At 47.4% G+C, this 22,541-nt stretch overlaps 1 protein-coding gene across 1 annotated transcript in view; it reads left to right on the top strand.

Moving 5' to 3' along the window:
* Positions 1 to 20,120, top strand: part of CUNH14orf37 (chromosome unknown C14orf37 homolog) — a 127,162-nt gene extending 107,042 nt beyond the window's left edge. Inside the window, exons 5-7 of the mRNA XM_019550885.1 lie at positions 5,327 to 5,358; positions 13,720 to 13,854; positions 14,095 to 20,120. Coding sequence (XP_019406430.1) covers positions 5,327 to 5,358; positions 13,720 to 13,854; positions 14,095 to 14,163 — 236 coding nt within the window. The 3' untranslated portion in view covers positions 14,164 to 20,120. The remainder of the gene's footprint in view (positions 1 to 5,326; positions 5,359 to 13,719; positions 13,855 to 14,094) is intronic.
* The last annotated feature ends 2,421 nt before the right edge of the window (positions 20,121 to 22,541 follow it).

Below are 22,541 nucleotides of genomic sequence, written 5' to 3'. Positions count from 1 at the left end.
CAGGATCTGCTTGAGAAGCATCTATGGATGCAAGCCAGAGTTTTGCTCGCTTTACTAGCCACAGCATCACACTGAAGGCTCATGTTCATCTTGTGGTCAATGATGACCCCCAAGTCCCTTTCATCTGTAGAGCTAACCAGCGTAGCACTACTGAGCCTATACGCATGGTGCAGGTTTTTCCTCCCAAGGTGGAGAACCTTGTATTTTTCAGTGTTGAACACCATCAGGTTCTCGTCCACCCACTTCACGAGTCTGTCCAGATCCACCTGGAGCACCCTCCTGTCCTCAGGTGTGGATACTTTACCCCAGAGTTTAGTGTTGGTGGCGAACTTGACCAGCCCGCTTCATTGATGAAGATGTTAAACAGTATTGGCCTTAGGACAGAGCCTTGTGGGACCCCGCTGGTCACAGCACACCAAAACGATTGGCTCCCGTCAACTACCACCCTCTGGGTCCTACCATGGAGCCAGTTTCCCAGCCAGCGGATCGTGATGACGTCAAGGCCACAGTTAGCCAGTTTAGCCAGGAGGTGATCGTGGGATACCAGATCGAAGGCTTTTTTAAAGTCGAGGTATACAACGTTGATCTCTTCCCCTTTGTGCAGAGGAAGAGAGAGATGTGTTTTCTTTCTGGTTGCATTTTAGAGGTAGAGAGGCATGGTTGTGTGTGTGTGTGTGTGTGTCCTTTGTACACTTGGTGATTGACTTTGAAGTGATAAAGGGATCCTTTGTATGGAAAGAGCTGTGTTCATGTATTATGGACTTTAAGATGGTATTAGCCAAAGTGATCTGAGCCTTTAAAACTGGCTTGATGTAGTTCAAGAATCATGACAAGGTTTCCAGTTAGCTTTTATTACTTCCCACCCAATTAGCCTACTCTTGTGATTGATAGATTTAAAGGTGTTTGCCCACCCACCTAAAATAACACTCCAATGTAGTAGGCATCATTAGACTGGGCTGTAAAAGGGCTTTGTTACCTTCTTGTTACCCAACTGAGCTGACTGTAATTCTGAAGTGGAAAATAGGTGACCTGCATATATTTTAAAAACTAGGTAAAGGAAATATCACAGATTATATTTGGGAGCTAAAGGCACCTGGGGAAGATATCACTCATGCAGCCAAAGTTGTGATCATCTCTGTAGTGTCATTCCCCTGTGAAAAAGTGAGATCCTTGAAAATGGTTTAAAACTTAATCACTGAACCTTGATAAAAGAACTGTCTTCATGATTGCCTCCTACCTGGGTGAGAGAGATGTTCATTTAGAAAGATGGCAGAGTTCCCAAAGGGTAAGCACTTTGTCTCTGTGCCACATAGACAAATCTAGCACTGCCGGGAGAATTAATGAAAGGTGCCCCTTCTATTAGTCATTTTCAGTTCATTGAGAATAGCAGGATATTGATGCCAGAGTACATGACATAAAGTAGTTCATAACTTTGGAGTATGATATTTCATGGGTTTTAATTTTAATTCCAGGCAACATATAATTCTCAAATGGGGATTCCCAGAACCTGCGTTGCCTTTGTAACTTAAGAGTGCACTCCCAGTCACTTGTCAAGTTCTCCAAGTGACCTGGTGAAGTGCCAGAGTGATGTCTTGTGCAAAGTGGAACAGTGTGTATTCATGCCTCATGAAAGACTGTCCCAGAAATCTCACATTCAGTCATATCAATGAATCTTCAAGGAGACTGTTCCTGTGAGAGCCCCAAACTAGCCAGTTGTTCTGCAGCACCACGGAGAGTGCATTGGGTGTTCCTCAGTCGCACGCGAGGCTAGCGAATGTCCTCGAGGTCTCCTTTAAGTAGTCGAGCTAGCATGCAGGTTTCCTTCTATAGCTTCTGACTCTTTCTACCAATAGACCACCATCTGCAGTGGGAGCAAAGTAGATGCTCAAGTGTAGAAGCCTTGTAAGTAGGAACAGACCACTTGGTCTTTTAGACCTGGTCTGAGAAAGGTTAAGGCATGTCTGCACAGATTGCAAGCCGTGGTGGGGAGTGAGCATCCATGCATGCCTACTCTGTGCGTGCTAGACCTGAAAAAAGATGCTGTGTAACTGCTCTCATGTCGGGCTGATGGCAGGGCAGTAAGAACACCCCAGATGGAGAGCTCTTGGTGTTTACCCACTGCCACTCTGGGGCCACTACTTTGTTTCCATTTGGGGGTGTAGCTTGTGCAGAAGAGGTATGTTCTGTCTTGCTGTGGCCCTTCCTAGCATGATCTGGAGGAAGTGTTGACATGACCTGGGCTAAGAGGGTGCTGAATACTTCAGTGGCCCCACCAGCACCTTTGTCAGGCCTGCTCTGAATAGGGCTGCACCCTAGGAGCAACGATGAAAAACAGGATGGCAGTGGAAAAATATGCAAAGCTCAGGATAGGCCCCTTCTGTACTGCATTCATTTTAAGAGCTGTGTGTCAGACAGTCCCACATTACCTGTTTCCAGATCTAACCACAGGAGCTAGTTTCCATTTGAGGACATGGGAAATAGGCTCAGGAAATAGCTTTTGATAGAGGTCGTACTAGTCATGAGAGAATCCAAACTTCCTGCGGCTGTGATTTGCAGCTGGGGACACTGGGATCAGGAATTAGCTGCTCTGTCATTTCAGCCCAAATGTCTAATTCATCACTTTGCCAACTGCCATTTTGGAGGTTTGTTGTTATGAGGATTCATGGCCACTTCAGTTTGTTTCCAATAAATGCTCCAAGGGACTCTGAGCTGCACACTGTCAGCCCTGGAGAAATCTGAGAGGAGCCTTTGTGGGATTTTGGACTCGGGAAGCTCTAGGGGCAGTGTAGTAGCAAGGGGACAGGTTCATAAAACTGCATCACTCCACTTGCTGCTCCAGCAAATGTCCAGGCCTGAAGCATTTCTCAGCAGTGCCTTTATCAAGGAGGCTGGCTGTGTAGCAGGATCTCTGAGAAGATGGTCACTGGCATGGAGGTTTGAAAGGGGAGCTGCATTTAGTGGTCAAGAGGACTGGTAGGGGGTGACCTTCTGCTGAGGGACTCTTCAGAGGGCATTTTCAAGCATGCACTGCATTCCCTTGTATTGCCAGAGAGCAGTGTCATTTTTGTTAGCCACAGCTGGCAGGGACTGGGACTCTGACTTGCCTTTACTTTTTATCATTGTTATATGACAATCCTCATCATTATCGTTGCTCCTGGAAGTTTACAGAGCTCAGGAAGCAGCCACAGTGCTGTACGTCAGGGACATCAAATATGCTGTAGGCCCCAGGCCAGATCTGCAGCATAGCAGTTCCTCACAGGTTGGATCCAGCCCGCAGCACAGGATGGAGGCAGCAGCTGCCACCAGGGTGGCAGTAGGGCAGGTAGCCACAAGCCAGGCAGCTGGTTGCTGTAGTGGGGGCTGGGCAGCTGCAAGGCAACTGAGGGGTGTGTTGCACCCCTTGCTTGCTCCCTGCCGATGCTGGTCATGTCCACTGGGTCCCCAGGATGCTGTGGTAGGCCCTGCCCATACCCCCAACTTGCGGTAGCCTGGCAGGTTGAATGCAGCAGCTCCATGCGCCAGATCCAGCCTGTGGGCCATGTTTGACCCCCCTGCGGTGATGCAGTGGAACATGACACCTTTCCTGCTCTTTGGTTTTTCTGACCTTGGGGCTAAATGGTGCCCTGGCTTCTCTGTGGAGCACCACGCATGTGTGCAGAGCTCCCCTGGCTGAACAGGCTCATTCAAGGCATTTTAGCCTTGTAGGGCAGACACAGGGAGAGTGCCTGAGGTAATGCCTAGGGGAGTACACTGTATAGTGCTCCTAAAATCAGCTGGGGAGAGATGCAGCATACAACTCATTCCAGGCGCAGAACTTGGCGTGAGTGTGAGTGTGCACGCGGGGAGAGGGGGGGTCTTAGCACTGGATTTATGACTCAAATACCTTGCTCTGAGGAGACTTGAATCCTCAGACCAACTATGGCTTTTCCATTTGATAATAGGCAAATTTTATTGATACACAGTGATTTGCAAATAATAATGCAAACAATTCTATACCTACCAGTCCTAGAGCTGTACAGGCTCAAAGGACATCCGGCCAGTACACAAGCTTCACTCCGGGGTTCTCTCTTGGACGTCAGATGTCAGCAGCCTGGAGGTTGGAGGCTGAGGGCCCCCTTGTCCCTTCCCCCCCCAACTGGGGTGGGTGAGACAGGCTGGTGGTATGCCCATAGTGGCCTCGGGTTCCCCTCTTGGGAACCCATTGCTGTTCTGAAATCCCTTCTCTTGTAGTATTTTCTCCTCCTGATGACTCTTCACCACTGGCCGTCGCTCATTGGTCTCTGTGGTTGTCATACTGTCCACGTTCTGTCCTGTCAGCATATTCCTTTGTTTCACAAACCCATCACATGCACACATCTTAATTTGGGCTTTCTTGGTCTTCTCTTAATTTGGTCTGTTCCCCAAAACTGGAAATCCCAAGGGCCCTGCAGTTGGGCACTGTAACCTGGTCAACGCATCAGAGTCCTTTATCTCATGTTATGGAACAGCGTGGTGTGCCCCTGCAACTTCCCAGCCCACATGTCTGCTGCTTGCCTGTGTCAGACACAGTGGGCCTTGAGGGAACTGTCAGAAACAGGCTTTTAGAAATCAGTTAACCCTTGCTGTTGGGCTGGACCACTCTTTTAATACATATTTACTTTACCTACAAGCCAGTTCCCAAAAGCAAACCTCTAAATACCATTTTCTAGCTATTGTGAGGGTGGGGAGGGTGTATCGGACTTGGACTTTTGCCCCCTTCGCTGCTCAGGGACTGTGGGTCAGCATTCATCATCCTGCTCTAATCCTGCAGACCTGGGTAAGGAAAAGCTCACCACACTGTGCACCTGGGCCAGGCCAGTAGGAATGAAACTCTAGGCCTACACCCAATGTGGAAAGGCATTTGCAGGCACCAAGAGGAGCTTAACGCCTTCCAGAGAAAAGAGAAGCCCTAAATGAGAGCATACGATAGAAGCAAGTCGCCACATTGCGTGGAGAAGTTGATATCATCTCAGTGCTCAGGTTTCCTATTGCAGGGGAAAAAGCCAATGTTGGAGCCATTATCCTTTATCTTCCTCTCCATCTTTCTCTCCAAGGTGGGGTGAATAATATGGAAAATGCCGATTCTTCTCTCCCCAAGTTGAATTGTTCAGAAAAAGTTTCTCTTGCCGGTTTGCTGCATTCTGTCTACTTCATAAACAAGAAAGCATTAAATCTAATGAAAACATGTTATCAACCCGTCAAGTTAATTAGTGTCTATTTGTTAACACCGTCATTTATCACTTGTAGCTAATTAATATAACCAAGGTATCATGATTGCAGTTGATATGTTTTGTCTCTTTTTTTTCAGTGAGGAGCTGGATGGAAAAGCTGAAAGATAAGGTAGGAAGCACTTTAATGCTTTTCTCAATTTATTTTAATGACAGAAACATTTTGACTTTCAAGAAAAAAAAAAAAAAGAGCTTGAGGGTGGTGAAATTGCGGTTCATTATCTCTGGTGTGACAATCCAAGAAAAGGTTTGAGGCTTTTCCTAGGTATCTAATGATGGAAAAAGAAAAAATTTTTCTAGGGAAAGGGCCAATAATGCTTGTTTGGGAATTTCTACTGCACTATTGTTCAACTCAGCAGAGGCGCATTGTCACTGAGCAGAGTGGCAGAGAATGGCAAAGCTATAGAGTACTGTCTTGACATGATAGTGCAGGGTTCATTAACTTTTAAGAATAGCAGGCTGCAGCTTTTGACCTGGCCACAGCTGCCGGTGGCCAGTCCCTTGCTGCTGCTCCATCATTCCCTGCTCCCTTGCTGTTTCTCAGTCATCATTTTCTATCACCATCAACCGATTCAGATTCTGTGGCCAACAGCCATGCTGAGGGACATGTTTGGTGGCGACAGCAGAAAGCAGGTAGGGCTGGGGCATCAGCTGTGTGAACAAGAGGTGGAGCATGGCACGGGGATGCATCGAGTTGAGCAGCATGCAGCAGGCCGAAAGATCCCCAGGGGCACCCATCTGTGCCCTCTGCCATCACATGCCACTAATTCCCCCAGCCACCATGGGCTGGATTGAAAATCTTAACAGGGTGGATCCAGCCTGTGGGCCATATGTTGCTGAGCCCAAGCTTATGTTTTATGCTGTGACTGAGGTTGTGTCAGAAAAATGCAGTGAGACTGACTGACTGCACAGTGTAAACGAGCAGAATCTATCTACTGGGGTAGAACTGGGCCCGGAGTCGCTGTGTAATCATGCAGCATGGCTGCTATGTCTGTCGCACTTCTGTGGTGCTGCCAGATCATTGCTCTCAGTCTCCACAAAGCAAGTGGAAGCATGTCGGCTTGCTTGGCTTGTAGGGGAATTCCTTGGAGTGTAGGAGTCTCCCAGATCAGTAGTGCTGGTAGTGCCAGGCTGCTGTCAGCTCCTGGGCCCTGAGGCTAGACAAGAGAGTATGGGAGAATTGGGAACACAGCTAGGGGAAAGGGAGTGTGGCTACACCACCAGTGTCTGATAGCACTTGCTGGCAGCAGGGAGAGTTCCTTGTAGGAATTAGAGTAGGCCTGATGCTGCTCTCAGTTGCTCAGTGGGACTAGACAAATGACCATCCCCCTGCTCTTACATACTAAAGAGTAAATAGCATTCTTTTCCTATGCTCTTATTCTCTGAATATATGGAGAGAATGAGGGAGGAACAGAGCACTCCTCCCCTTCTTGCTTGCTGCAGTGGTCAAGGGATCTTTCGTTTTCCATCTCAACTCCATGGAGGAATGGGAAGGGATCCCTGGGGCTTTGCTCTGGAACACTTCTCGCACCATGTACAGCAGGGGTGGCCAGCCGGGGCGCACATGCCACAAGTAGCACAGACAGACACTGTGTGTGGCATGCAGCAGACTGGGGGAAGGCAGGCAGCACAGTAATGGGGCAGGAAGCAGATCAGCAGAGGGGACAGGGGAAGGGGACTGGAGTAGTATTGGAGGAGGGGGTCAACTTTGTGTTACACCAGCCAAAAAGGTCAGCTTCGACCCATGTACAGCATCACTAGGAACATGCCTGGGACTAGAGCTCTCTTTGCTGTAGCTGTAATCCATTCAGTGCAGCCACACTCAGCTGGAAAGCGCAGGATGAGGGGACTGTTGCAGAACCAGAGTTTAATGCCTGCCCCTGAACTAATCCAGCATATTCCCTTTGCATTGCTCATGTCCCTGTTCCACAATCATACTCTGATGGCCTTCTTTACTTGCTTCGCATCTCCTCTTCCAGTCCTAAAGGGGCCTGGGAATCCCTCTCACATCAAAGTCCAGGTGGCTGTCTGTGTCCCACGCAATTGCTTCTGATGCCACATCCAAGAGGAGCTGCAAGAGTAGAGAGGCAGTGTGACAAATAAAAAGATAATGCAATGCAGCTTCTTCCATTTTTTTTCACCAGACAGTTATATGTGGACCTAGGAAGGCTTGTTACACCAGTTGCACCGTGGGACTCTTACAGCCTCTGAGATGTTGCTGCAAATATTGACATTTCTCAAGCCCTGTGAAATTCAAATTGTCATGTCATCACTAACAAAGACACAGAGACCAAGGCAGTGTAAATTAGGTGATAGTTTTGCTTTTAGGCACAGCTTTTTGTTTGACCGGGCTTTTGGCAGGCCCGAACAAATGTTTTCCTGTTCTGAAGCAGTAACCAGAGAGAGGAAGAGTCATTGATCCCTGAGTATGAGCAGTTCAAATTGCCCATCACTCTCCTGCTCCTCAGTGCATCAATTCTGGTGCAGGAGAAGGGTCAAGGTAGTTGCTTCCCTAAACTTGGAAGTAGAAGGGAAGCAAGGCGAGTTTCTTACTGGTCCTGTGTTGAGTTGTTTTTCTGCCTGCAGTAGGGAGCAATGGTCTGTGCTTCTTTAGTCTCCTGGCCTGAGACTCAGCTGGTTTGTCCTCAGAGAGAGCCTCAAAGGCAGAGAAAATGGTTTTCAAGATGAAGGGGGAAAAAGCAGACACCAACCAAGAGTGCCCTGAATAAGCAAGATGTGTGCACAAATGTGTCACCTGCTAACATCAGAGTTGTCCCAGGCCGCCTCTGCATGCATTGGGTGTCATCTTCTGTCTTCTTTGAGTCTTTGTCTCTCACCGCTCCCACTGGCATGCCCCTCTTCCTCAGTCTTTTCCCGTCTGTGTTACTAAAGCAGGCGCACTTTCCAATTTCAGGCCAGAATTGCTCTTTGCCAGAGCAACTGAGCCTGTCCTGGGAGGGGTGGAGGGGGGAGCAGGTTGCCTCACTGTGCCCAGATCAGACAGACAACATTACGACTGGGCTTCTAGTACCAAAATCTGCTAGCTTGTTCCTTAGAGCAGCTCCTCTCAGACTCGTACATCTTGCAGGGAATGAGAACTGCATGGTGGCCAATTTTTCACGCTCCCGTTATCCTATTGTTTCTTAGAAACATTGGTGTCGTCCCCCAAATCGAAAACAAACTCATTAAAAACCTTGTTAAAACCCCCTCTGCAAAATAAATCCACACCTAACTCCTTCTTCATGTTGAGATTCCTTCTCAGAGCTCTTGGCTCTGGTTTGAATGTTTGCCCCTTCTCTTCTCATAAAGGCAGATGATGGCGTTAACTTCTCTGTCTTGCGTTACTCTGCTAACCAGACTAAATCTTGGTGATTCCCTCATGTCTGCGTTTCCCATTGGCCCATCCGCTCTCTAAGAAGCCAGGTCCAGTGAGAAGTGAGCATGGGGGGAGTCTTTTGGGAAGAAGGTGGAACCGCTTTGGGAGCCAAGTGTAAAGGAGCGCATAAAGGAGCCTTCTGTCTGATATCCAGACCACACAGAAGTGATGGAAATGCAGGCAGAGGGGCAGGCGATGGGTCATTAGACTGATGCCCTTGTCTCCTTCTCCAGCAGTGGGGTGGTTGAAGATCATAGCAGTGTATGAGGGATCTTTGTCTTCTCCTCATCCAGCTGTCTTAAGGGAAGTTCTTTGCCCCAGTGATCTCTGTCCCACTTCCAGCTTGCAACCAGGATGTGGGACTAAGATGTGTGGCTTCTTTAAAATCTTCTACGGCAGGTGGACACTCATAAACCTACCAATCTTCTCCTCTGTGGACCCAGGGAACAGTCACAGCCTCTTCCCCGTGGGCTTGGGACAGATCAGTGGCTGCACAGATTGGGTGCTTCCCAGGGGGGTTTTCTGCTGATGCACACACCAGGATCCCCAAGTAGGGAGTGGCACCTGCATTTGTGTTGGGGTAAGCTGCCACTGGCTCCCCGCGTTGGGGCCATCTACCGGTTACTGAGTGTCTGCTCACCTTGAGCTGGGCGTGTCACATGTGCCTGCCTCGCCTGCCATGACTTTGATGTTAATGGAGTTGGTTCCGATGTCCAGCGCGTGTCGTCCAAATATGAGACTCCTTGGCGTCCCGCCGTGCCCGAGTTTCTGAGGGCTCCGCCACCCCTACACCCTCACCCATTCCACTGTGTGGTGTCCGCCTATCCGGTCCGGCCACATATGCGCAGGCCGCTCAGATTGTTCACAACAGAAATATAAAAGTTAACACAAATACGATGGCCAAGGGATTCCCTTGATCGGGGCGACTGCTTCAGCCCTCAGCCGTTGTCCTCCGAGGCCCCTTGTAGTCTGTGGGGTCAAACCCCCTTCTCCGGCTCTCGCAGAACCCCTCTTGAGGGCTTGGGTACTGTCCCCTTTTACAGTCTAAGCTCACTGTGGCTGCTACGCCCCTATTACAGGAGCTACAGTGTCCACAGTCGATTAGTGCCCTTATATCAGGGCCTATACAGTACTCGGCTCCCGCTGGGTCCCAGCTGCTCCCGGCAGGGAAACACAACAGTCCAATGCCCCGCAAGGGCAGGCCGACTGGGCTTGAAAGCCCCACTGGGGCTTACCCCTCTTCCAAAGGCTCCTGCTGCGACTCAGAACTGCTCGCATCCTGCGCAATGCACTTCGTCCGGCTCCATCCCCTCCACAGTCTGCTTCCGGTTCTACGCCGCCCCCGCTTGTAGGCCCTGGCCTCTCTTTTATGCGGCCGTGGGAGTACCGGCCCCTCCCTCCCCGACACCTTGGGGGAGGTGTATTCACGCCTAGTGCCTTGGGCCTGCGGGCTCATGACCGGCAGCCCTCCGCTCCGACTCAGAGCCAGCTGGCTCCTTCTTTCCCTCACAATTTGACCCATAAGATCAGCCATTCTGTGGAGACATCACTGATCCAGTTGTGAGTGGAAACTCTAGGACTTGCCAGGTAAAATACAAGGTCATGGCTAGAGAATCAAGAATAAAACAAAGAATGGACTTGATTCTGAACTTGAAACCACAACTGGGCAGATGCTGTCGGAAACATTTTCAGCTTCGCCTCTGGGCCTGCACCAACAGCACAGGTCCAGGAATAGAACCATCCAGGCTGTATTAATTAGGTCACCCAATTAAGACACCTTCATTATTTCACTGAAATGTAGCCTTTCAGCTCTCTTCTTCCCATCCTCCTTTTGCAGGCAGCTGACTTCCCTCCAAGCAAATGCTAATGCTGAGTATTTCCATGAGTTCATGTGAGGTGTGCAGTAATAAACAATTAGGTGCAGAGTAACAAGTACAAACAAACAACAAATGCCTCCCTCCAGCCTTGGGATGCAGGGACAAAGCCATTACTAGCAGAAAAGCAATTCCTGTAAAAGCCAGTGATGAAGTTTATGATGTGAGAAATGGATAAAGCTGTTCTCACTTGCACTATGTCTCTCTTAGGTGAAAGCATTTATTTTCATTCTCCAGATAAACAACTAAAGCCAAGGGCAATGCTTGCTGAATAGCTTTTATCCACTTAGTGGCATACGGAAAAACAGCAATCATGGTCAAGAGCCGGGTGTGTAAGTTTGTTGTACCTTTAGGCTCCCTTGGATGAAAGTGTGTGATTCCGAATGATTGAGGGCTAACAATGAAAAGCCCAGATCTTCATCAGGCCTCTGCCTTGTGCATGCAGGCGTTTGTATGAGTAAACCAGTTGTGCATACTCACACTTGCCTTTGTATGTACAGATTGGGAAGGGTACAGAGCTGTCCGTATGCACAGGTGGGCACATCTTGTGCACACATTGAGCTTTAGGGCAGTTGACAGTGGCTTTTTTCATTTAAAGCAGGGAAATAAAACAAGAGAAAGCACTTCAAGTCTTACTTTTTTTAAAGGATTTAAAATCAATTTCCAACATCCCTGTTATTTACTGGGTGCTGATGAATTTATAAATCCCCAAGCAATGCAGACAGGCTGATTTACAACAACTGTAGGTCCTGGACACACAATACACTTACACCAGTATAACTCACACTAGTTTTATACACTGAAGTGAGCCACACCAGTTTCCAAACAGGACAGAACTGCTCTCTCAAGGATAGCTGCTGTCTCACAAATAGGTAGAGGAGGAGCAGGTAAGAGCTGCTTTATATTGAGCAAATAGCTACCCTGGGATAGAAGCAGACACATCTACACTGAAGTAACTTATGCCAGTGTTGTTTTATCTCTGTTCTTCCCCGTGATAGCTCTACACCACATCCTAGTAAGCTACACTGGTGTAGCACTGTGCATTATGCGTCTGCTCTTTGTTTTCACCAGTACAAGGGTGAGAAAGGAGCAGAAACATGTTGGGGATTCAGGCCCAAAATCAACACATCCTAGCTGCTTTCCTCACAGTGACTGTTCCTTCCTTAGGTGAGCAGCAGGCTGTAATTCTGCCAGGACAATAACACCGCCTTATTTGAACTGCCCAACCCATTAAAACATGGGGAGGAGGGGGAGAACGACACAACATCTGCACTTCCCTGCACAGAGCTGGAGGAATCAGGCTTTGGGCTCAAAGTCAAATGGGTGGGATCGGACTAGGAATTTACCTTCCCCCCCCTCCCCCCCCCGATTTGTGAACAAAGCCAGTCAGCAATACAGCATCTTCACAAGCACCACTCCAGCTGAGAGGCTGCACTAACTCCAGCTGAGAGCGCCCCAAGGGATAGGAAGGACCAATGTTCATAAACTCCTCCGTGACTGTTTCAGACTGGACATAAGGAAAAACTTATTTACTGTTTGAGTCCCCCAAGGCCTGGAATAGACTTTCTCCAGAAGTGGTGCAGGCACCTACTTTGGACTCATTCAAGAAATGTTTGAATGCTTATCTTGCTTTGACCCTAGCTGACTTCCTGCCCCTGGGGTAAGGGGCTGGACCTGATGATCTTCAGGGTCCCTTCCAGCCGTAACGTCTGTGAAATGTATGAAATCTATTAAATGAAGTCAGCTCCCTCTTTCCTGCAGGGTTTGGGACCACTCTTCACATGAAGCATAGCTCCTATACTCCATTCTTTATGATGTCTCCAACATCCCATACCATATTGGTGTGTTTGAAGTCAGCATGGAGACCTTCATGGTGTATGGATGGTTTGGAGGCTCCTTCCAACACCTTTGTGACAGTCTTTTTATCATGGCATGAAGAAGCATATTCGTTCATTTTAATACGAACATGAGATAGCAGAGCAGTGAGAGCTGGCTCTAACCTGCAGCCACCCAGGACGACTGTTGCTCTTTGCCCCAGCCTTGCACACAACCTGCGCAGAGGCACCTCTTCCCAATGTCACTGGGAGGGTCCGGTTAGTCCTTGCTGAGCGTGCATCTGAAACCTTCCCAATTTGGCACATACCAGTGGATGCAAGTATCAAAGGAAGGGCAGGAGCTCCATCAGAACGTGGAGCTCTGGTAAGTGCAGGCCCACTGGTTTCTGTGCAATTCAGCTACACGTTGTGTCAGGGTCTCTCAGCTTTCAGCATATTATACAGCACATAACGGAAGCAGCTGGAGTGCCCAGCTCAGCACACAGTTGTCCATTAGCAGCTCAGCATTTTCCTCATGTGCTTACACATGATGAGTCTGGTCCCACAGCTGAGCATCCTCCGTTCTGCTCCACATTTCTTCCTTTTCCTTAGGACATCGGCAGTGTCTGCACTGTCACTGGCAAGTGCTAGTGAATGCCAAGTCTTTAGCTGCGACTCTTCAGGCGCAGCCTCAGGAACGTGGTGGGTTTGGGGCTTGGAGTGAATGAAGTTGTTCAATCTCAAATCCCCAGTCAGCCTTTAAAAGTCATGGGGATGAATTCATCACTCAGATCCACAGGTGAATTCAGCTGTGACCATGTAAGCCAATGGTGACTTTAACCTAGCAGGACCTGATCCTATCAAGGTTTGATTCTGCAGGGGTGGGGTGGGATTTGATACCTGTGAGGTGTGGCAGGTTTGGCATTTTTCTGGAACTCCTTTAGCCTGTCCTAATCCTCCAGGGCTGTAGTGCTGAGTACAGTACAGATATCCACATGGACTGGCAATCGTGCAAAGAGATGGGGAAGAGAGAAAATTGTATTGCTTTCTCTACAAATGGTTGGAAGAGGGGCAGAGCATTTTTTGCCCCTCACTTGCTTTTTGCAGGACTCCTGCGGCATCCTCAGATGCATTCTTCCTGGTCACTGTTGCAGACAGGATGCTAGACTTCATCTGCTCCAGTCTGGTAGCACAATAAATGTGCATATCCAAATGCCAAAGGATTTATTTGAATCTGCTTTTTTAAAGTTCCTATAAATAGCTATGTTTTCCAGGTGTGCTGTGACCCCAGATACAATATGCTGTAGAAGAAAAAAAGCATACAAATGCACTGCAGCCCTAGGCTGGTGGAAAAAGCTGTGAACCGGTTTTCTCTTTAGTATTGCAGTGATTGTCTCTTTCTCTTGTAGGCAGGGTACATGTCTGGGATGCTGGTTCCTGTGGGGGTCGGCATAGCCGGAGCCCTTTTTATCCTGGGAGCACTCTACAGCATTAAGATTATGAATCGCCGAAGGAGAAATGGCTCTAAAAGGCATAAAAGAAAGGTATAACTACTGGAAGGAAAACCTTGATCTGCTGCCTACTACTCTCTTGTTACCACTGTGGTCCATACAGTAAAAACCAGTTTGATTGTGAAGGTGCTTTTGTTTGGTTTGAACGGTGCTGATACTCCAGAGCATATTGAGTTGACTGGGGGTATGGGGGCAGGGCAAGGAATTCAGAGTTTCCCTCTTGTATTTAAAAGCCGGTTAATGTATTTTTTTTCCTTTTTCTTTCTTTCCTAGCAGAGGGAATTTAACAGCATGCAAGACCGCGTAATGCTCTTAGCTGACAGCTCCGAAGATGAATTTTGAATCAAAACTGCAGTGCCGTCATGATATCCAATGACTTTTTCTTTTGGTGGGGGAGGGCAGGGAAGGGAGCAAAAGGAATGAATATCTGCTGCATCACTGCTATCAGCCACTCTGAGCCACTGGTAGTGGTTTCTGCACCCTGGCAAAAACAGCATGCTGTATCTAAATGTAATGTGCAATGATGTTTGTTTTTCTACAGTAGTGAGAGTTCATATTCACCCACAGCACGTCATTATAATGCAGAGTCCGTACTGCTACAGCTGGAGCCGGTACATATGGACGATTATTTTGTTATTACCACAGTGTAATATTTTTGTTCCAGCTGACAGTAGTCAGATCATAATTGCTGCTCTCACCTAAATTGGGGATGGAAATCTTAACTGCAAATGACCTCTGTCCAGTTAGCTAACTTTAAATGTTATATAACCTGAGCTAGAGTTCATCGGTGCTAAAATTAGCTGCTCTGCTTAACTAACGAACAATGCACTTGAACCATATCCCTCATCAACAAAGAGGCATCCAGGTAGAGTACAATTATTGACACAATTATGGACTCATTTGTACATTCTCTGCCTAATTTCCTGTTTTGTTTTGTTTTTTAAATCTTGTGGTAGCTATGGTTCATGGTTAGGGAAAACACATGGGAATACCATCAAAATTTGATTCTCAGCCTAAAGGCTGAGTGCATTCTTGACCAGCATGTTTCAGCACAATAAATAGAAACACACAAATGCTCAGATACTCGTAGAGTGAATTTCTTAGTTTTTTTTTCCTCCCCCAGTGTGCAGCTTGAATAAGAAATAGGCAGAAGAAAAAGGCTTTGTATTTTTAGAGGGCGTGTTTGAAGACACTGGTTATCTGTCATCACTTTTATACAGGGGTGTATTCACTAAGTGGCATGAGTATTAATCTAGCGTTTGTCCCTTTTTACAACTGATAACTGGATCATAACTGCTATCACAGAATTAACCAGTGGGTAGTAAGCTTTTGGACCAAATTCAGATAGTCGTATGAGGCTGCAATACGTTTGGCTGCAGGAAGGAGGGCAGTGACAGCTGGGGTACCAAAGGCACATAGGTATGAATGGAGGTCAGGACTGGCAGGCAGAGTAGGCAGAATAGGTGGTGATAGCTAGGCATGGTGGGCTTTGCTGGCATGTTTGTGCTTACGTGGCCACATGGGGTAAAGATTAGAAAAGATGCAGGACACGGAAACAGGAAGGCGTCAAGGCTTCAGCACAAGTGACTCCAGATGGGAGTGTGGCTGAGCTAGGAGGAGGAAGCCATTGAAATGGCTGCTGGGGCCTGTTTTGTTAACCAGAACAAGCAGTACTGATGTGGATAGGAGATTTCAAAAGGGCCCAGTGAGTGAGGAGAGCATGTTTCTGGACCGGAACAGAAGAGAGATGTTGCCATTCAACCAAGAATGTTAAAGGGAAAAAAAAACCAAATCGGAAATGCCCCGAAGGCCCTTATTTTCTTGGCTGAACGAGTAGAGAGAGGACAGCTTAATCTTACATTTATGCAAAATCCATTTTTCCAAGACAGGGAATCTTGACCACTATGAGTAGAAGAGGCAAGATTAGTTCGATATGGTCAAGCTGCTCATTTATCTAGCTAAATCTCTCAATGTCATTGAAAAAAGTACAAGAGATAAGTGCTTGAGGAACAGCTAGGGTCTGATACAATTCTTTGTAAAGGTGAAAAGGACTGGCTGATTGCCGAGATCAGACACAGCAGTCGTTGCAGCTATGTACCCCAGGAGCACACAGGAAAATTGGGAAGTGGGAAGAAGGGAGATTTTAATCCATCTTTCCCACGACTTGCTGAGGGCACTTAGTCTAAGTTACATCTGTGAAGGGCCCTAAAGGATGGTACTGTCCTGGGTACCACCCAGATGTGGATGCTCAGTATCCAAGGGTCAGTAATATCAGAAGCCAAGGGTCACAATATCAGGTATCGGTCCAAGTACAAGGGATCACGCTGGGGGTCAGGTTGGGTCTGTAGTCAAGCCTGGGCTGGAAGTCAGGAGCCAGAGCATTCAAAACACAAAATAGGGCATGCAAAAATGAGGTACTAGGGTCCAAGCCAGAGGGCGAGGCTGGAGCAAAGCAGGAGGGTCCCATATAGCAGGTCTGTAAACACTGTTGCCAAGACAAGGGCCCCATGAGAAGTCAGAGGGTTTTCACAGCCCTCCCATCAAAGAAGGCATGTGGTTTCCATTGGTGCCCCTGTCACATGTTCCCACATCGGGAGCCTCACAAAAGGGCCCAAGCTGGGCTGCGTCCAGCACCCAGCTGGATGGTTGGTGGCACTGCAGCCCAGGCCTTCACCCCACAAGCCTGGAAGACCTGAGTTTGAGCCTCAGGGCTCCTGTCAGGTACAGCAGCTAGGGAGACAAAGATGCCTTGCCCTATTTCCATGGCCATGCTCCCACTCAGTGCAAACCACTATCTTTTGAGTGAATGCATTCTATCGTCTGCAGGCACAGCTGAGAGCACGAGGACGCTGCACATGCAGGCAAGACAGAGGCTATGCTTTGAAGATCTGACTTGACAAAGAAAAAATAGCTTATGCGTGAACCAGCGGGTAGATAGAGCATGGAGATAAAAATGGGCCTGTTCTCTGAGAGGGCATCAGGTCTTACTGTGGACGAGGAGGCTCAGTGGTTTGCAGTATGCCATACCTGGATATGGCGATGAATAACAACAAATGGTAGAGTTTATCCCTCAAAGCCACCATACCTTCCCTAGACTATAGTGACTTCCCTTGAGAACAAATAAGGGCAACTAGAAATGCTTCTGCTGATGCAAGTCTTCCAGTCTGACAACTGTGCATGGGTCCACCAAGTCCTTCTCACATCAGACGCTTGGGAAACAGTGGGGAATCAAAGCCAAGCAGCGTCCAGCTCCTCCAGCATGCCAGTGTCTTCCTGAAGAGCCTCTTCATCCCAGAACCTCTCCCAAGAGGGGCTCATGTCTTCCTTTCCCACTGGAAGATTTTGATCTGCCTCCCTTGCTAGGCGGCTCCAGATGCCTTCCCAGCAGGCAGGAGCCTGGCAGCAATCACCTGATAGTTCTTTCACTTGTCGTTCTGCCCCTCACAGCTAGCTGCATGTTGTCCATAGAGTCTGGATGCCAAGGATCCTGCCCAGCCCTAACATATCACTGCTATTTAAATGCACTTCCTCAAATACAAGGTGCTTCTTTTTTTAACAGACACTTAAAAGTTTCTTCCTCTCCTCAAAACTAGGCTTAGCCCACGCCGGGATAATCAATCCTCCCCCATTTGCTTCTCTCTCTGAAATGTCTTGGGGAGTGTAAGATGGTTTAGAGGTGTCGCTGCCTTAACAAACTGGGAAACTTTACTGGCCAACATCCCACCATAGTTAAGCTGTGAGCAGTGGTGAGATCATTGCCTTTGGGCTCTTTGCAGAAGTGATGGTTCTTATGGTAGGGTCTTCTGATAGGAAACAAAACCAAGTGACTTTCACCCAGCTCGATCAACATCTTCACAGCAGGAAACTCCTGCAGGGAACCATTCTTCCAGCTCAAAGGAGAAAGTCTTGGTAAAGAGCACTGAGCCCTCCAAGGCAGTGGGCAGGTCTTACAAGTAGCAAGTTAGTCACTGGGCCAAAGAAGACCAATCTGAGCTGATCTCAGAAATGGGACAGGAGAGGAAAGAGAAATTTGTTTCAATCGGGGAGACCCAAACAGATAAGAGCAGGGCTTTCTGCAATAACAGCCACGATGGGCTGTTCTGGTTAGTCCTGGTTCACTTACACAAGGTGTAGTGGCCGTGTGGGTTCCAGTCAGTATCTGAATGAATGAAGATGCAAGATTTCCATTAAATTGTAGCCTCTCTTGATAAAGCAGGAGAGGAGGCCGCACTGGGGAGCCCAGGGGCATGAATAACACTGCTTTGGCAGCACCGAAAGCCAGGTAAACGCTCTTCAGTTAGAGCTGTCAGCTTGATGGAATGAAAAAACCAGGAGGGTGATGCCATGGCCTTTCATTGTGCTCAAAAGCTGGAGGTAGACAAGCTTTTTACGGTGACAGTAATTCCTCCTTTGTTCTAATGTAGTTAACCACATGAGGCATTAAAGGGAACTTTGCCCGGGGAAACAGTGGTGGTGCATGTAAACGAAGCAGCTCTTGTTATCTCCTCTGGGCAGTGAGAGTAGGTTGGAAAGCCCAGCCCAGCCCGGTAAGAGCGCTGACATTATTTGCTCTGCCCCTGCAGACCCATTAGGTTAAACATGGTGCTGTAGAAAAGGATTGAGTTTGAGGCAGGTCTGATAATCAAGTACTGCTATCCCGGGTGTTAAGTAACAGGAAGGGTGTGGCATAAATGGCCAAGGTAGGATTTCAGTTAAAGGAGATGTTCCACCCCTGGTGCTTATGGGTAAAGGCTGGTCTACTATGCATGGTCTATTATGGAGACATATTGTACCCTCTGTGCAGATGGCTATAGGAAGTAACCAGGGGGTTGGGAAATGGAGATCTAGCTCAGAAATGCCTGATTCTACAAGCACGGAGTATAAGTTCATGTGTATTTTAGTGGCACCAGTTTAGGTAGGTGCTTGGAGCATAGTGCTTGGACAGTGACCATCTCTTTTGAGGAGCCAGCTGCAGGGCCCACCCGCCCCTCCGAACTTCTGATCCAGCTCCCCTCCAAACTGGAGCGAAGGGGACAATCCGGTCCATGTTGGGGTCTCCAGTCATGGAACCCCTTTAAAAGCAGGCATAGTGCAATCCAGTGCTGCATGAAGTTAATGGAAGTTGGAACAGATCCCAGAGGCACACCAATCATTAAACTCCTGGTCTATGTATATGTAGGGCCTGGTTTAAAACCAGTAGCCATTGGAGCAGCCACTTAAAGGTAGCCTGATAGGACCAATTGACTATCATCGAATCATAGAGTTGGAAGGGACCTCCAGGGTCATCTAGTTCAACCCCAAAAGGAGGTCAGTTAGCCTATAAAAGGGACCCCATCCCTCCCCTCCACCCCCCAAGTTTCCAAGACCAATGCTTTAGCTTCTGTGCTGTGAAGTCACAAGGATCAAATGATAATTGTACGCATCCTTGGAAATCAGTGCTCATTGGCATGTATTAGCTCTAGAATTGTGAGTGCTTGTGTAACTCTAGAATTACCCTAGTTATTCCAGTCCAAAGTTACTTTCCAAGCAGCAACACCGGTTTTGCTAGAAGCTGGATTAATTCACTTAAAACAATTTAAGGGGAGACTATGCTGGGGGGAATGTCTCGAAAGAGCTGAAACTTCCAGTTGTTTAAAGACTCAATTTTGTTGGTACACAACAAAACTGGCGCACTCATCAAACAAGCAAACCATTTTTTTAATGCATATATTTTAACACTAAACAACAACCGAACTTGCTCTGCACCTGCAAACACAACATTTGAATGTTGCACAGGTGAGCTAGAAGCCCTGAACATTTGGGGCATCTCATGACAGTGTGACCTCAACCCTCACGCTACAAAGGCACAGCTACAATGACTACTTTGCTGCAGCAATAACAGTCTCTCAACTCAGCACAGGGCAAGTAGCTGGCTCCTGTTATCCAGCAGATGCCCCGTTTCAAATTTCATGGTATCACGTGCCAGAATGTAGTGTAGGCATCGCCAAATAGTCTCAACATTCAGAGCTTCATTTCAAGCGAGAGGGCCAAGCCTGCTCGATGTGCGATTCCTGTAATGGCAAAATGTACCTTCACTGTACAGCTGCTGATTTTCAAATGTCAATAATGCCCGACGGTCACCTCCAGTGAGGTTTTTTTGGACTGCACTGCTTCCATAGAGTGCTAACAGCAGTCCCTTGTGCTTTATCGTGGTTTTATATCCTGAACAAGAACAACTACTCATACTGTAACTATGGAATGTAGCACTTTGTTAATTTAAACAATTGGAAAATAAAAGCTGTCCATCATATCTAACTTTATTTGCCTCACATGCCTGATTTTTGGTCTGTCGAGTCCACTGTCTTTGCATGAGTCTTGTAAGCATATTTTGAGATGCAAGCTGTGTTTTGCTTTCTTTATCCCCTTCATTTAATAGATCTGCTAAGAGTTTAGGCAGAATTGTTTCTCGGACTAAGCAATATTTGTGCTGCATTTTGGGAGTCCTAGATTCAAGAAATATTTCTTGAAGATGGTTAATGCCAGGGAGGGCCTGATAAGCGATGGATACAGGGATGGATACGTCTAGGTGTGCTCCCTTCGCATACTCTTCTGCTCAAGCGTTTACTACTTGCCACAGTTGGAAACTAGTCTATGAAATCATAAAGGGTGTGGACAAAGTGGATAGGGAATTGTTATTCACCAAGTCCTGGAATATCAGAGCTGGGGGAACCCAATGGAATTAGTAGGAGATAGGTTTAAAGCTAAAAAGAGAAAGTACTTTTTTATGAGGCACGCAGTTAATTTGTGGAACTCTTGGCCACAGGAGGTCATAGAAACAGATAGTACAGCCAGGTTTGAAAAGGGTCTAGATGAGGTGCTGGGCTAGATGGACCGTTGATCTGACCCAGTATGGCACTTCTTATGTTCTTATATAAAGAAGACAGGCCTAGCGTGAGTAACACACACACGAATGGTGATAAAGAGAAAGACAAAAGTTTTGTACAAACAGAAGAGGAATCAGAAGTTTTTCCAAGGGAACAGAAAAATATGCAGACTGGTCTCTAAATCAGTCTGCTGTTGCATACATAAGCGTTCACTACACACACAATGTCAGGGGCTGGCAGATAACCAGATCTTTGCCTGTTCATCACCCCAACATAAAGCCAGTATTGCGCATGTGCTATTTGATCACATAAAAATAGGTGAGAGTGCTTAGGATTAGAAATTGTCATAGCTCAGGTTTACCCTGTGCCCACCTACATTCACCTTCTATGGGATTTCGTTGACAATAAAGAGCTGGTCCTAAGCATTTTTCATCCTAAAAGTTTTTTTCCCCCCAATGCAAATGGTTTATTTATCAAAACATTTGCACAGGGAACCTCCATTTTTTGGCTAAATTGCCTGTAGGGATTTTAAGTGTCAGTTGCCAAAATCTTGGGAAAAAAATCTATTCTAATGCTTTTGGATTTTTTTTAATAACCTGAAAAATGTTATAGAAAAAATAGCACAATATATTTTTTCCTCCAATTTTGTCATTTTTTTTTTTCCTCAAGAGAAAACAAGAAAATTCACTGCCAGCTTTACTAGCAATGACTTCAGAAAAGTAGTCTTCAGTTCACTCAGGAAACTCATGGGCAGGATCCCCTGGGAAGCCAGTCTGAGGGGAAGAGGAGTCCGGGACAGCTGGCTGTACTTTAAGAAAGCCTTACTGAGAGTGCAGGGACAGACCATCCCAATCGCAGGAAGACCAGCAAGTATGGCAGAAAACCAGCTTGTCTTAACAGGGAACTCTTCAGTAAACTAGATCACAAAAAGGAAGCTTATAAGTGGAAATTTGGGCAAACAACTAGGGAGGAGCCTATGAGTATAGCTCAGGCATGCAGGGATGAAGTCAGGAAGGCCAAATTGCAATTGGAGATGCAGTGAGCAAGGGAAGTGAGAAGGGTTTCTACAAGTGTGTCACCAATAAGAGGAAGGTCAGGAAAAGTGTGGGTCCCTTCCTGAATGGGGGAGGCAGCCTTATGGCAGAGGATGCAGAAAAGGCTGAAGTGCTCAATGCCTTTTTCACCTCAGTCTTCACAGGCAAGGTCAGCTCCCAGAGTACAGCACTGGGCAGCACAGTTTGGGGAGGAGGTGAGCAGCCCTCAGTGATGAAAGAACAGGTTAGGGACTATTTAAAAAAGCTGCACATGTACAAGTCCATTGGGGCTGGATGGGATGCACCCAACAGTGCTGGGGGAGTTGGCTGATGTGATTGAAGAGCCGCTGGCCATCATCTTTGAAAACTCATGGCTATCAGGAGAGATCCTGGATGATTGGAAAAGGGCAAACATAGTGCCCATATTTAAGAAAGGGGAAGAGGAGGATCCAGGGAACTACAGACCAGTCAGCCTTACCTCACTCCCTGGAAAAATCGTGGAGCAGATCTTAAAAGAATCCGTTTTGAAGCCCTTGGAGGAGAAGGTGATTAGGAGCAGTCAGCATGGATTCACCAAGGGCAAGTCATGCCTGACCAACCTGATTGCCTTCTGTGATGAGGTGACTGGCTCTGTGGATGCAGGGAAACCAGTGCATGTGGTACCTTGATTTCAGCAAGGCTTTTGATACCGTCTCCCACAACAGTCTCACAGGCAAGCTAAGGAAGTACAGGCTGGATGAATGGACTATAAGGTGGATAGAAAACTGACTGCAACATCGGGCTCAGAGAGTAGTAATCAATGGCTTGATGTCTAGTTGGCAGC

The sequence above is a fragment of the Crocodylus porosus genome, unplaced genomic scaffold (genome assembly GCF_001723895.1).
Source record: "Crocodylus porosus isolate Cpor-Errol unplaced genomic scaffold, CroPor_comp1, whole genome shotgun sequence".
NCBI classification, from domain to species: Eukaryota; Metazoa; Chordata; order Crocodylia; family Crocodylidae; genus Crocodylus; species Crocodylus porosus.
Note: the sequence above shows the minus strand (reverse complement) of the source record. Positions and strands in the feature narration are given on the sequence as shown.